Source organism: Erinaceus europaeus, chromosome 3, assembly GCF_950295315.1.
Source record: "Erinaceus europaeus chromosome 3, mEriEur2.1, whole genome shotgun sequence".
NCBI classification, from domain to species: Eukaryota; Metazoa; Chordata; class Mammalia; order Eulipotyphla; family Erinaceidae; genus Erinaceus; species Erinaceus europaeus.
The window spans coordinates 71414380-71429396 of NC_080164.1; the positions used below are offsets into that span (position 1 = coordinate 71414380).

The 15017-nt window shown below is 41.3% G+C and overlaps 1 protein-coding gene across 5 annotated transcripts in view; it reads left to right on the forward strand.

The window, feature by feature from the left end:
- The window catches only part of CRACDL (CRACD like), a 188795-nt gene extending 174576 nt beyond the window's left edge, over window positions 1-14219 (forward strand). For 4 of the 5 annotated variants that reach the window (XM_016187571.2, XM_060187470.1, XM_060187471.1 and 1 more), the window contains exons 8-10: window positions 11414-11601; window positions 12602-12746; window positions 13389-14219. In XM_016187571.2, coding sequence (XP_016043057.2) covers window positions 11414-11601; window positions 12602-12746; window positions 13389-13531 — 476 coding nt within the window. In that variant the 3' untranslated portion in view covers window positions 13532-14219. The remainder of the gene's footprint in view (window positions 1-11413; window positions 11602-12601; window positions 12747-13388) is intronic. The other variant, XM_007521875.3, reaches the window with a different exon arrangement.
- The last annotated feature ends 798 nt before the right edge of the window (window positions 14220-15017 follow it).

The following is a 15017-nucleotide window of genomic DNA, read 5'->3' on the forward strand; positions in this document are numbered from 1 at the left end:
CACGTATGCTCAAGCAGGTTTTCCACCACCCGGCCCCTAAAGTATACAATTTTTACCTATCTGTGCAGCTGCCTACTTCACTGCATCAACTTCCCAAAGTTACATACCACTCATAATTTTCCATACTCAGTACATGGGGTAAATAATAGCAACTGTAGCGTACATTAAGCATGTTTGGAAGGCCTAGTTTCCTATTAAGTGCTTACATTTTCTTTTCCAACAGTAGCACTGTTTTGTAAACAAGAAGCTGAAACTTTGGCCAAAAAACTTGCCCAAAGGCACATCACCTGTGGGGGGGAAGTTGGGGCTGTGTAGCTTGCCCTTGCAGCCAGTGTTAGTCATTGATACACAGTGATGGTTCTCAGTTGGGGGCCGTTTCCCCCCCACACACCTCCAGGACACTTGGCAACATTGGAGGCCCATTTGTTGCCACTGTGGTGAGGGAGGAATAGAGATAATACCATCAGGGGCCAGACAATGGCACCCCTGGTTAAGCACACACATTACAGTGCACAAGGAGCAGAGTTCAAGTCCGTGGTCCCCACCCGCAGTAGGAAAGCTTCATGAAACAAGGCTGCAGGTGTCTCTGATTCTCTCCCTCTCTATCTCCCCCTCCCTCTCAATTTCTCTCTGTCTCTATCCAATAATGAGTACATTTTTAAAAAAGGTTAAGAATAAGGGGCCAGATGGTGGCATACCTTGTTGAGTGCATACGGTACAATGTGCAAGGACCTAGGTTTGAGCCCCCAGTCACTGCCTGCCGGGGGAGATCTTCATAAATGGTGAAGCAGTGCTGCAGGTGTCTCTCTGTTTCTATCTCCCCCTTCTTCTCAGTGTATGGCTGTCTCTAGCAAGTAAAGATACCAAAGAATTAAAAAAAAACTCAAGAAATTAAAAATAAAACACACACACACACACACACCAGAGAACTTTCCAGTCCACCCAGCCTAGATCACAAATGAAGAACAACTACAGGCTTTCCCCACATGTGACTGATCAGGAGCTATCTGTATGAGTAGACTGATAACTTATCCAGACAAGCTTTAAAAAAAAAATGGGGGCTGGGCGGTAGTATACCGTGTTAACATGACTTAAAGTGCAAGGACTGGTGTAAGGATCCCCACCTGTAAGGGGGTCACTTCTCAAGCAGTGAAGCAGGTTGGCTGGTGTCTATCTTTCTCTCCCCCCTCTGTCTTTCCCTCCTCTCTCAATTTCTCTCTGTCCTATCCAACAACAGTGATAACAATAATAACAATTGGCAACAAAATGGAAAAAATGGCCTCCAGGGGCATTGTATTCGTAGTGCAGGTAATGAGCCCCAGTGCCCAGTGATAACCCTGGAGGCAAAAAAAAAAAAAAAAAAGAAGCTCTCTTGACTTTTGTACAGCATAGATGAAACCCTATGTGTCTCCAGGGCCCCCACCCCCCCCACCCAGCTATCCTCCTGGTGTCTGTCTACACATCTTGTCACCTGCACACACACCAGAGCAGTAGCAGGGGATCTAGAAAGGACAGAAACAGTGGGCTGTCATTCTATTGCTTAAACAACAAAGCACTTTGTGGCTTCAGCTAGTTGTGAATAAAGTTGGTGTTGCATGCACTCTCTTTTTTAAAAATTTTAAAAATTATTTTCTTATATACATATTGTTTATATTACACATATATACATAATTATTTGATTATACATATATATTTATTTTGGATAGAGACAGAAACTGAAAAAGGAGAGAGAGAAAATATGACTAAGAGAGTAAAATTGTTGAAGTGAGGATATGAATAGGACATTGAACTTAATGGTATACTTAGAAGTAGCCTAAGCAGATCTGAGTGTTGAACTCCAGTTGGGAAGCAAGAGAACATTAAAGAAGAAGAGATGAAGGATAAGGTTGGAAACATGAAGCAATTCATACATTTAGGGGCAAGAACTTGGTGAGAACCTAGAAATGGAATGTTCCAGGAGGGTATGTTAACAAATGAGAGTTCACTGATACTGCTCAAAGGACCAATTAACTAAGAGGCAAATGTTGGTATAAGAAAAACATTCCAGGGGGTCGGGCGGTGGTGCAGTGGGTTAAGCGCAGGTGGCGCAAAGCGCAAGGACCGGCGTAAGGATCCCGGTTCGAGCCCCCGGCTCCCCACCTGCAGGGGAGTCGCTTCACAGGCGGTGAAGCAGGTCTGCAGGTGTCTATCTTTCTCTCCCCTTCACTGTCTTCCCCTCCTCTCTCCATTTCTCTCTGTCCTATCCAACAACGAATTGCGTCAACAAGGGCAATAGTAATAACCACAACGAAGCTACAACAAGGGCAACAAAAGGGGGGGAAAAAAAAGGCCTCCAGGAGCGGTGCAGGCACTGAGCCCAGCAATAACCCTGGAGGAGGAAAAAAAAAAAAAGAAAAACACTCCTTAAATGGGTTGTTAACACAGCCTGAGAAGATGGCAGTGCTACATTTCAAAAAACAGTCAACATCTTAGACAGTGAGCAGTTTTTTTTTTTTCTTTATTGGGGGATTAATATTTTACAGTCAACAGTAATAGTAGTTTGTACATGCATAACATTTCTCAGTTTTCCACATAACAATACAACCCCCACCAGGTCCTCTGCCATCATATTCTAGGACCTGAACTCTCTCCCTACCTCCAAGAGTCTTTTACTTTGGTGCAATACACCAACTCCAGTCCAAGTTCTGCTTTGTTTTTTTTTGTTTGTTTGTTTGTTTTGTTTGTTTTTGCCTCCAGGGTTATCACTGGGACTCGGTGCCTGCACTATGAATCCACTGCTCCTGGAGGCCTTTTTTTTTTTTTTTTCATTTTCACTTTTTTTTTTTTAATTTTTTTTCAAGGGAAATTTCCCTATTTTTTTGTTGCCTTATTGTTTTATTGTAGTTATTATTATTATTTTTTAGAAAGGATTAATTAACAAAACCATAGGGTAGGAGGGGTACAATTCCACACAATTCCCACCACCCAATCTCCATATCCCACCCCCTCCCCAGTAACTTTCCCATTCTCTATCCCTCTGGGAGCATGGACCCAGGGTCATTGAGGGTTGCAGAAGGTAGAAGGTCTGGCTTCTGTAATTGCTTCCTCGCTGAACGTGGGCGTTGACTGGTCGGTCCATACTCCCAGTCTGCCTCTCTCTTTCCCTAGTAGAGTGTGTCACTGGGGAAGCTGAGCTCCAGGACACATTGGTGGGGTCTTCAATCCAGGGAAGCCTGGCAGGTATTTTTTTATTGGATAAGACAGAAATTGAGAGAGGAGGGAAGATAGAGAGGGAGAGAGAAAGACAGATACCTGCAGACCTGCTTCATAGCTTATGAAGTGACCCCCCCTGCAAGTGGGGAGCTGGGGGCTTGAACCAGGATCCTTGCACCTGTCCTTGCACTTCACACTATGTGCACTACTGCCTGGCCCCCATGTGCAGGGCTTTTAAGGGTAAGGAGTGGAGAGGTAGGAGCTGGGGAGAGGCTGCAGGTGTCAGCCTCTGGCTTTCTCTAAAAGCCTCCACAAATTCTTCAGATAAGGTTCTATTAAAGTTCCTGCTGTGCTCTGATCCGTATAACTTCAAGGTCAGTCTGACCCACAGCAGTTTGTGTACTAAGGCCAGCTCCTGGAGCTCTGTTAGATATGTGGAGAGCAAAATCAAGTTTGTGTTACATACCAACAGACAGGCTTCCTGAGATTGCTTATGTAACCCAGAGCTGCAATAAAGCAAGTTGAGAAAGGACAAAGACTTTCAGTTTTATGGTTTAGTTGTGATGTGAAGCAAGAAGAGAGCAGTGTTTATGTTGTGACTGAGACAGGAATGAGCTAGCGACACAGAGGCTATTAGAGCTGAGGCTAGAGGAGAAGGAGAGTTGGAGATTCAATGGGATGGAATTCCACTGGAGACTTTAAGTTTTCCTTCTTTAATCCCTCACTCTCTCCATCCATCCATCCATCCATCCATCCATCCCTCATGTTTTCCTCCTTTCTTCCATCATTCTGCTGCTAGGGTTATCACTGAAGCTCCACAACTGCACAGTTCCCCCATTCCTAGAAGACTTTTAATTTGTATATATTTCAGATAGAGGATGAATATCAGAGAGATGCAGAGGAGAGATAGAGAAAAAAGGAGAGACACTGCAGCACTGCTTCACCACTAGTAAAGCTTCCTACAAGCAAATGCTCTCATGTAGTGGCCAGGGGCTTGAACCTGGGTCCTCATGCATAGTATAGAGTGCGCTCTACTAGACGAGTTATCTCCTGGCCCTTTGGAGACTTCATTTCCTTTGAAAGTTGACACAGGCATTTGTCAAAGCAGAGAGAGCCAGAAGAGGCAGGAAAAGATAAGTGATGATGGGTTCCTAGGAAACAGCAGAGCTGAGACTTCAGGCAGCAACCAGGAGAGCGCAGGAGCTATTCTGAGCTGCCCAGGTCAGGTCAGTGTAAGTGAAGCCAAAGCACCCTCCTCAACTCAGGCAGAAGACTGAAACCTACTCAGCAGTGAGTCCTAACCATCTCCCCTCCTTGGTGAGCAGGGAGCAAAAAGACAAGGACTATAGGCTGAATTGGAGGCAAAAACAAACAAAAAAAGTAGAATAATGCCCTATACACCTGTGTGCCAGGCCATAAACAGTGGCACCAACTCATCCTGGATGATCTGCACCTGTTGCTGAGACGTGGCAGGGCCTTTACTTGATTGACCAAGATGCACTATGTCGAAGGGAAAATGGGGTGGGGGCAGATCTAGGTCTCTGTTGTGTGTGGTGGCAGACAAATGTTCAGGGAGGCAGGCTATGGAGAACTTTTGCATTCATTGTGCTTTCTATATAGTTATAAGAAGACATTTGCTTAGTTGGCTCCTTTTTTTTTTCTTTTCATGAAAGTAATAACCACTCTGTATAAAATATGAAAATGCAGAAGAATTGAAATGAAAGGGAGTGGGCATGCAGTGGTGCACAAGTAGAGCACACATACTATTGTTAATAAGGATCCAGGTTCAAGCCCTCAGTCTCCACCTGCAGAAGGGAAACTTCATGAACAGTGGAGCAGTGCTGCAGCTGGCTTTCTCATTCTTTTTACCTTTCTCTGTCTCACCATCTGTCAAAAAAAAAACAAAGAAAAAAAAAGCAAACAACGAAGGCCACTAGTAGCAGTATAGTGGTCACTCAGACACTGAAGTGACAGCCCTGGTGGCAAAAAAGAAAGAAGAAAAGAGAGGGCATGCATGACTCATTGTTTTAACACCCATAGATAAATACTGTGAACATGAATAAAATTCAACAAAATGTTATGGTTTTAAAATCATATTTCTCTTATCTCCAAAACATTAAGATAAATAACCATGGCCAGTCTTGGTGTCATTTTCTACAAATAGGAGATGATGCTTACAACTTTGGAAAGGAAAGAATAATAGTCTATTGATAAGTTCTTAGCAAATCAGAAATCAGGTTGCATATGTACAGGAGCAAAATGACAGGTTTATAAGAAAGAAATCTTATCTATTTATGTACGCACTTTTATCTTATTCCAGAAAATACCTTGCCGGAAGAGGTAGCTTTAAAATGTGCGTAGAGGAGAAATTGCATTTAGTTTTTTTGTGGCTCAGGTCCAAGGAACATAATCACTTCAGTGCATCTATTTTCATACTATTATCAGTATTATCATTGTTACTATTATTATTACTACATTATTACTATTACTAGTATTATTATTGTCATCACTGGGGGCTTCCCTGCTCCAGGCCAATATTTTTAGGTAGAAATACAAAGACAGAGACAGAAAGACATGACAGCACTGAAACCTCCCTCAGCTATGAGGACCTGGTTCAAATCTGGATCATGCCTATAACAAAGCAAGTGAACTATCTAAATGAGCTGTTTAGCCCTCGTACATCTTTATTTTTTCCAGTTTTTTATTTGTGATTAATAGTGGATTACAGTATTTTAAGATTATAATGTATAGGTACACACCAGACCCACTACCAAAATTCTGTGTCCTCACCCTCCCACTTCCCCAAAATAACCATCATCACTCTCATAAGTATTAGAAATAGTTTGTTGCATCTTAAAATGAAAAAACAACAACAACAAAAAACCAATAGAGTGCTGTAGAGAAAAGTAATGATTTCACCAGAAAGGCTCCAGGACACTATTTTCTCCTTCCATCCCCTAGCTTTCCTTGTCCCCTGAGTCCTAGGATAGTATTTATCTTTGTGTGGGAGAAACCAAAGGTGACACTGACTGCAGAGGGACTGGGACTATTTTTTATTAGTGACTTAATAAATATTGAATTATAAAATTACAATATAACAGGAGTATAATTCCACACTGTTCTCACCACCAGAGTTCTATATCCCCATTCCCTCCATTGGAGGCTACAGTAGTTCTCCCAAGGTTGTAGATATGGGTTGACTATTATTTCTATAAGTATCTGTCTATATTCATATTTTTTTGCCCTTTCTTTTAATGGTCCTCTCCTCGCTTCCCTTTAAAGTTATACCCACATCTGTTACTACTTCCAGTTGTGCCTCCTCTTCTCTTCTTTCTCTACATCCTGATGGAGTTGGAGTTCAGAGCCTTCTCTTCCTCTAACATATACCCTTCTGGGAGTATGGACCAAAATTCTTTTTGGGGTGCAGAAGATGGGAGTTCTGGGTTCTGTAATTGTTTCTCCATTAGACCTGGGAGTTGGCAGGTTGATCCATACTGCCAACGTGTTTCTGTCTTTACCTAGTGGGGTAGGGTTCTGGAAAGGTGAAGTTCTGGGACACATTGGTGAAGTCATCTGCCCAGGGAAGTTGGAATGGAATGATGATAGTCTCTGTAGCTTGGTAGTTTAAAGGTGATAAAATATAAAGCAGGACAAAATGACTAATGAACAGGAACCAAAAAGGTAGATATAGAGCAGATGAGAATAGGAATCTTAGGGGAGAAAGAAGTGAGTAAATATATTTTAGATATGTTCATAAGAGCCCATAATTTTTGTAGTTTTTGCTTGAGTTTGATAGCTAACAAGGAGGTAGACAAAAATATTGCCTGGAAAGATGGTTCAGAGTTGAGAATAGGGCAAGAAAGTTGGATTAGGGCAGAGAGTAACTCCCAGTCTTGAAGAAAAGCTATGAATAAAATTAACTGTTGGGGGTCGGGCGGTGAAGCAGGTCTGCAGGTGTCTATCTTTCTCTCCCCCTCTTTATCTCCCCTCCTCTCTTGATTTCTCTCTGTCCTATCCAACAATAATGACAGCAATAACAACAATAATAATAACAGCAGCAATGATAACAAGGGCAACAAAAGGGAAAAATGGCCTTCAGGAGCAGTGGATTTGTATTGCAGGCACTGAGCCCCAACAATAACCCTGGAGACAAATAAATAAATAAATAAATAAAATTAACTATTTACCTCATCAACCTAACCCATAAACATGTTTAGCACAGGAGCCTTTGTAACCTCTGAATCCCTCTGAATCCTCTGAATCAGCGTAACAGCTGGGAACATTCTAGGCTGCACTCATTCCAGCATCAGTGTTCCTTTGGTGGCAGGGTAGAATGACCCAGTCTTCCTTTGGAGAGTGGGCAGTTCCTACCATTGCTACTTTTTTTTTTTTTTTTTTAGTTCAGGAATTTTCTGTTTTTTTTTTTTATTTTTAAATTTTTTATTTAAGAAAGGATTAGTGAACAAAAGCATAAGGTAGGAGGGGTACAACTCCACACAATTCCCACCACCCAATCCCCATAACCCACCCACTCCCATGGTAGCTTTCCCATTCTCTATCCCTCTGGGAGCATGGACCCAGGGTCGTTGAGGGTTGCAGAAGGTAGAAGGTCTGGCTTCTGTAATTGCTTCCCCACTGAACATGGGCGTTGACTGGTCGGTCCATACTCCCAGTCTGCCTCTCTCTTTCCCTAGTAGGGTGTGACTCTGGGAAAGCTGAGCTCCAGGACACATTGGTGGGGTCTTCAATCCAGGGAAGCCTTGCCAGCATCCTGGTGGCATCTGGAACCTGGTGATTGAAAAGAGAGTTAACATATGAAGCCAAACAATTTGTTGAGCAATCCTGGATCCCAAGCTTGGAATAGTGGAGAGGAAGTGTTAGGGAGGTACTCACTGCAAACTCTAGTGTAATCCTGCTTTCAGGTATATATTTTGCAGTAGTTTATGGATACGTGTGCACATAAGCTCTCTCTCACAGAAACTGGTGTATATCTAGGTTATGGGACTTTGTTAGAAAGTGAACTACCTGAGATGAAATTAGAGTGTACTATTAAAGGAAAGGTCTCACCCGAGTAATGAAGCTGAAGGGTTGTCATTCCACACGTGAAGTCTCTGGATACAGTCTGAGGTGAAGCATGTTGAGATGGCAATCGTTGCTTTGGTTAGGTTGTGATCGGCGGATGCAATATTATTTGGTTTGGATTGGGAGATGCATACGGGAAAGTGGGCCCTATCCAAGGGTGCCAGGACTGGGGGAAGTAGGGGCTCTATAGTGAAGATGTGAGGTTCCTGCTGTCTTAGGGTTCAAAAAGACAATCAATAGTTATTATTATTATCACATTATTTGTTAATTGGGTTAACTTTGAAAAGTCCCTTTGTTATGGTTTGCTGTACAGTACCCAGTATCTTGTATATAGCTGTGCTATTGGAAGCTTCTAATCTACTTGGTCTAGGCTTTTGAGAGAGTCCGCATATCAAATACGTAGCCTATATATTAAAAAGATTCAGTTTGTCTTTTGAGAAACTTTGAGACATACAATTGATTTCCCCCTCTCATATTAATTAACTACTGATTTATATGTCTACATTTTGCTAGGAGTGTACATAAACACCATTCCCACCACCAAAGGACCATTGCTACTTTATAGGGAGGACAAGTTCTAGGAATGGCCCACGAGAGGGCTCATGATGATGTTCCTGATGGAAGTGACCAGTGATTGTGGGAGGGAGCTACTAAAGGCCTAGGACCATGGTATCTATGTGGGAATTCAAGGACTCCCTATGTAGAGCCTCAGATGATGAGGTGGTCTGGTATTGACCAAAAAGGCAGTAATTAGGTGAGTCAGACTCTTTCTCTTATCCAGATTTTATAGGCCTTTCTTTATCTGACAAGTTTAGACTTTCTCCCAGCTGTTAGTTTTGGGTGGCATTTGTTGTGTCCAAACTGTTATATAAACCAATGGGGTCTTCTTTCTTTTGGCCTTTCTACTGGGTTGCCAAGCTTATTAGGTCTAAGTCTCAATGGTTAAGAATTTTTGATGCCTTCTACTAGGATCTCAGGCTTATTAGGTCTAAGTCTAATCACAGGGTTATAAAGCACTTTTTACTTTGAAGTATATGATAGCCTCTTGCTTATGGAGACATGTAGCCAGTACCCTAGGCCCTAGCCTATACCTAGTATCTTTAACTTTGTTAGATAACATGCCATATGAAATGGAACTAGGTAGTCTTATAAGTTATGAAAGATCTCACCAGATTAAAGGAATTAGGAAGCTGACATCTCAGGCTTGGTGTCTCTGGCAACAGTCTGTAGTAACAAGGCAGTAGAAGCATAATGTGGCATGGCAGCACTGGGAGCATTGATTTATTGAGGTCAATAGGGGCAGTATAATGGTAAGGGATCAGAGAGAAGAAGCATCAAGAAATGTAGGCATAGTCCTAGAGGTTCCAGAACTAGGAGAAATGAGAACACTAAAGATAATAGGAAGGGATCCTCTAGTCTTAGAATTTAAAATAGCAGTACTTAATTATCATTATAAATAACTAAGTTAGTTGGGGCTTTGTTTTTCTATGAAAATCCAATGGTTAGAATCTATGGTAATATACTTGACCTCACTATACTTTGTGCCTCTTAGGTGTATCTGCTCATTACTGTATTTTAGATACTGATAGTGCCAAATGGTTTTGATCTATCTTGCCTAAGGTTGTGAGTAACTCAGATTTTTTTTTAAAGTATAGTTACAAATAAATTTTTAGAGCTCCTTGAGCAATTTAAGCCTAGTGTCATAATTTGGTCATCTTAAAAATATGATACATTAAATACCTAAGCTAAAGAAAATGTGAATACTCACAGCTATGGTCTAGGATTGACATTGAAGGCCTGTCATCTGTAGACATCCTATGTCTGGTGTCTCTTGGACATTGTTCAAAGTAAAACATCTTGAGGTGGTACTGGTTGCACTGATTTGGCTGAGATCAGCAGATGCAGTATCAAATGGAATGGATCAAGAGAAGCATGAAGGAAAATGATTCAAGCCCCAGAAGTTCCAAGACTGGGAGAAATATGGGTTTTATAGAGAATAAGGAAGGATCCTGCTTCTTAGAGTTTAAGAAGCAAAATATAGTTATTATTATAACCAAGTAATTAGGACATCCTTTATTTCTTTTCCCAGTGTCTAAATATATATATTTGTTGAAATGAGTTCTTTACCTCCTTCCTAACTGCTTAGTGAACTGATTGAAGTTATTCTTTCATGTTTTCTAAGTTTTTAGAGAACTCTGAAGTTCTTTCATGTTTTCTAGTTTCTTAGAGAACTATATTTGAAGCTCTTCTTTTGTGTTTCCTAACTCCTTAGTGAACTATTCTTTCAACTCTTGAATATACTTCTCCATACTATGCTTAGATTCTTGGAGAGTTCTCATAATGAGCTTTCTGTAGTCTTTCTCTGTTTGCACATTTATTGTTCTGGTTATTGCTAGCTAATTGTGATCTCTGGGCTTCGCTTTGTTTATATGTTGCGTGGTGGAGAGGTAGGGATTGGGGCTAGGTTCTTTTATTGTTTCCTTGAGCTGTTTTATGCTCTGTGTGGTGCATGTATATGGTTTCTCTGTATGATTTCAGTCTGAAACTAAGCCTCAGGGGTTTGCTGTGGGGCTCACTTTGTTGTCTAACCACCATCACCTGTGACATATTACCTTTATGTTTTGGCAAGAGACCAGACCTCTTTTGGTCAAAAATGCTCCCTAATTTCTTGGTGTGTTTGCCTGTAATTCAGTAGGCTAGTGCCTCTAAGGTCATGGATTAAAAGATCATAAGTTCTAAAAAAAAAAAAAAAAAGTCATGGGATATATACTCTATGGAGTACTACTCAGCAATAAAAAAGTTATAAGTTCCCTTCTCTCAAAGCCAGCACTGTGTGTTGCCTTGACTACTGCTGCACTTAGAGGGAAAATGGTGCCATGCTCTGCCAGAACTCTAAATTCTTCATGTTTGGCTTTAGTCCCATACCCCTTCTCACCCCAATCATGTGTGTGAGGACCCACCTGAGGTTGTGGTGGTTCTGTGGGCGTCTCAGTTGTAGTTGATGAATTTTGTTAAGTCCGATAGTTGTAGATATTTGTTGTTTAAAAGAAGACTCTAATCTGGTTTCTGTTACTCTATAGCTACAGCTACTGGAAGTTTCTCCTTCCTGTTTTGTATAACCTTATGTCAATACCCACAGAGAAGGGTCAGCCTCCTGTAGCAGTAGGACCTGCAGCCAACAACCAGTCTGCACCGCCCTGGATCACCATCACTCGGCAGAAGCAACGAGGGGGCCGGGACCTACTACCTGACCAGGAAGACAAGCCCAGGGCAAGAGCCCTGAAATCTGAAGCAGGAAAGCCAGCCAAGGTGCCCGAGAAACCCCAGGTGCTTAATGCAAACAGTGTCTTTCTCCAGATGCAGATGAAAGCAAAGAGCTGGGGCCCCCATAATGATCACAAACCATCCATGGCCACTACAGAGACCATGGGTGACCTCTGATTGCTGATAGTGTGTAGTGAGCCATTAAGGAGACTGAGAAAATGAGTGTATCATTTAGGCAGTAGAGACAACTCTCCTTCCCTGCCTCTTAGGCAGCTCAGATCAGCATCTGGAGGAATAGAAACAGGGATAACATATTTCCTTAGTTGCTCTATTCACTGACCACTTTAACAGCTCCACCCGCAGCTGACTCCATTGTGATGGCCCAGCCATTTCTGCCATACTAGACATCTGCTGGGCCTCCTTTCATCTCATATGGCACTGAGTTTGAGGTTCTGTTTTACATTCTGAACTGAAAACAATTTTCTGAAATCCAAACAGCTATGCTTAGGAGCAGATTGAGACTCACAGTTTTTGGATTGCCTCTAATAGCCACCACGACAAATTCATAAGCATGTTTCAGCCATGTGGGAAGTCAGCCAAAGCCTGTGGTTGGACCTGTTGCCTTTCACTAAACTTTCACTTAAACTGTATCCATGTTTGCAAACCCCTCATACTGGCTGGAGGATTTATAAGACAAATAATAACCAGTATTCCCATTTGGAACATCCATAGTGGTACTAAGTGTCATAAAAAAATCTTAGAACTATTTCCAAACATAATTCATTTTGACTTTCAAATGAAATCCCTGCTGTCCAGCATTTGATACTGAAGGCAGGGCAAAAGTGTGAGGCCTTTGTGAGCCTGGAAGAAGGTCCATAGCAGTCTGACCTTTAGTCTCTGACTCCTTGATGTCAGCAGGTGTATAAATAAGAGCCGTGCCAAATGCTAGTAGCTCCATTTGTCTTGGCATTGAAGCCTTGTAATCCATTTATTGTCTTGGGTTGTGTTTGGCCCCACTTGAATCTCATGTGACTAGGGTATGTGTCTTTCTTGTGCCTAACAGGAGCCCATGAAGCAAGTTGACTTTGTCCGCAGCAAGTCCTTCTTCATAACTCCTGTTAAACCTACTGGGGACAGAAAGCAGGGGACAAAACTCCACCTCCAGGAGGGACTGCAAAGAGGAATATCATTGTCTCATCAGAACTTGGGTATGAAACCTGCGCATACTATCAACCACTTAGACATAGGCTTCTGGGATAGGTCTTACCAGTTTGGTTTAACTTCTCTGAATTACTTGCCACATTGATTTTTCTAAGTTTCTATTGAGTTATTTATATGCCATTGGTCATATCTATATTAAATATATGATTCAGTGGTTATTTATTTATACTTTCTTCTTAAGGAGTTGTACAGACATCCTGGCAGTTCAATCTTAGAACATTTCCCTCATCTTAAATTTTTTTTTCAAATTTAGGTGGCCAGAAGATAGTTCACCTGTTAAAGTGTACGCTTTATCAATATGTGAGGACCTGATTTAGAATCTTCACAAGTGATGGAGCAGTGCTGTGATGTCTGTCTTTTTCTGTTTCTTCCTCTCTCTTACCTTCTCCCTCTCCCTTACCTAAAAAGAAAAAATGTCTACCAGGAGTAGTGGGATCATGTAGACATGAAGCCCCAGCAATAAACATGATGAAAAAAAGAAAGAAATCCTATGCCTAAATCTTTCTTACACATAAATATATTATATGTCTGAGATCATAGTTGAGACTTTGATATGTATTTTAAAGGAGTTTAAATGAAAATCCAATCTCATTTCTCTCATTTTTATTTGTTTTCTTTCTTCTTGCTAGCAGACCAGTCAGCTGTGATGACAGAAAAAGAATTGCATCAACTAAAGAGAGCCAGTTATGCCAGTACAGAGCAACCTTCCTGGATGGAACTTGCCAGAAAGAAATCTCAGGCTTGGAGTGACATGCCACAAATTATAAAATAAGTTGGCAGTGAACTAATAAGGAACATCTAATAGCTTCGTGGACCACTAAGTTTAAAACTGCCTCTAAATCAAGGCAAACAAACTATGAAATTTAAGAATGATTTTATCCCCAAGTTATGGGAGAGTGAACTTGGAGGAAGCAGAAGGAGCCAGGCAAGTAAGAAGAACAGATACACAGCCATAGTCCTGGAACCAAGGAAAGCTCAAAGTGAGAACACCACTGGAAAGGGCCAGAAACAAGGTCCTGTGCTCAAGATGTGAGTTTGAGCCTTTTCAGAATCCCCATTGATAAGGAAAGCTCAGACACAGACAGCAATGACATGTGGGTGCATAAAGAGGATGTAATTGCAAGACCAGAAGGGAAGACATTCCAGGGGGATGTGCGCCTGTGCTTCCACTTGAGATCAACTCATGTATCTGGTTGTCATCTTGCCTGCAGAGCCTGTCTTCTTTTATGTTTACTATTAGGCATGATATTTATGGTAAAACAAGGATACCTTTTCCAAGAGCAGCTACAAGACTATCATTTTTTCCTGAAGAGAGCCACTCTGAGGAGTAGAAGGAACATAGCAGGGCTCATTAATTCATAGACCGTTTCCAAAAATAATTTTTAAATTTCCCCACTAGGCATCTGTGTCCTTAACCATTGCACAACAAATTGCCTGTTCAATAAAAAGTTTCAAATGCACTTTTGTCCTGTGTGTTATCTCCGGTTATCTTGAAACTTAGAGGACATCATGCAGCACTGAGCTAAGCGCAATACATGGAATTCATAGAATATATAATAGGGGTGGGGAGACAGCAAAATGGTTATGCAAAAAGGCTTTTGTGCCTGAGGCTTCAAGGTCCCAGGTTCAATTCCTCAGTGCCACCATCACCAGCCAGAAATGGGTAGCTCTATGGTAAAAAAAAAAAAAAAAAGAAAAAAAGAAAGAGGAAGAGATGTAACTGCTCATTTAAGATCCCCAAATGGATTGATTTTAGTTTTTCCAATAAAATTTGTTTTTGGAAATCAAGTGATAGATTTCCCCCACACACACCTTTTGATCTCTTTGGTATAACATCCTCAAAATGGGTGATTTCCTTGAGAGTTGTAATTCTTTAGCTTCTAATTAATTTAAGACACATATTTCTATGAAATCTAGGTGCCTCACATGCTGAATGTGAGGAATCCAGCAGAGGGAGAACATGTATGTGAGATCCCAGTATTTTGGCTCAGCTATACAATACCTGTATTTCTAAAACTTTTCCTGTTAGTTAATTTGAATAAGCTAATGCCCATTGGACAACGTAGCCACCAGAATCACCTCATATATATCATGGCTTGATTCTATATACCCTAAATTCTGCTGCTTTCACTAAATTTTCCATTTTTATAGTCATTTTTTTTTTTTGTAACAAGAAGTACTACAGCTGGTAGATGGCATAAGTTGCATGCCTGAATTCCATGGTGTCTGTTTGCTAAACAAACACTCCATCCTTTTAG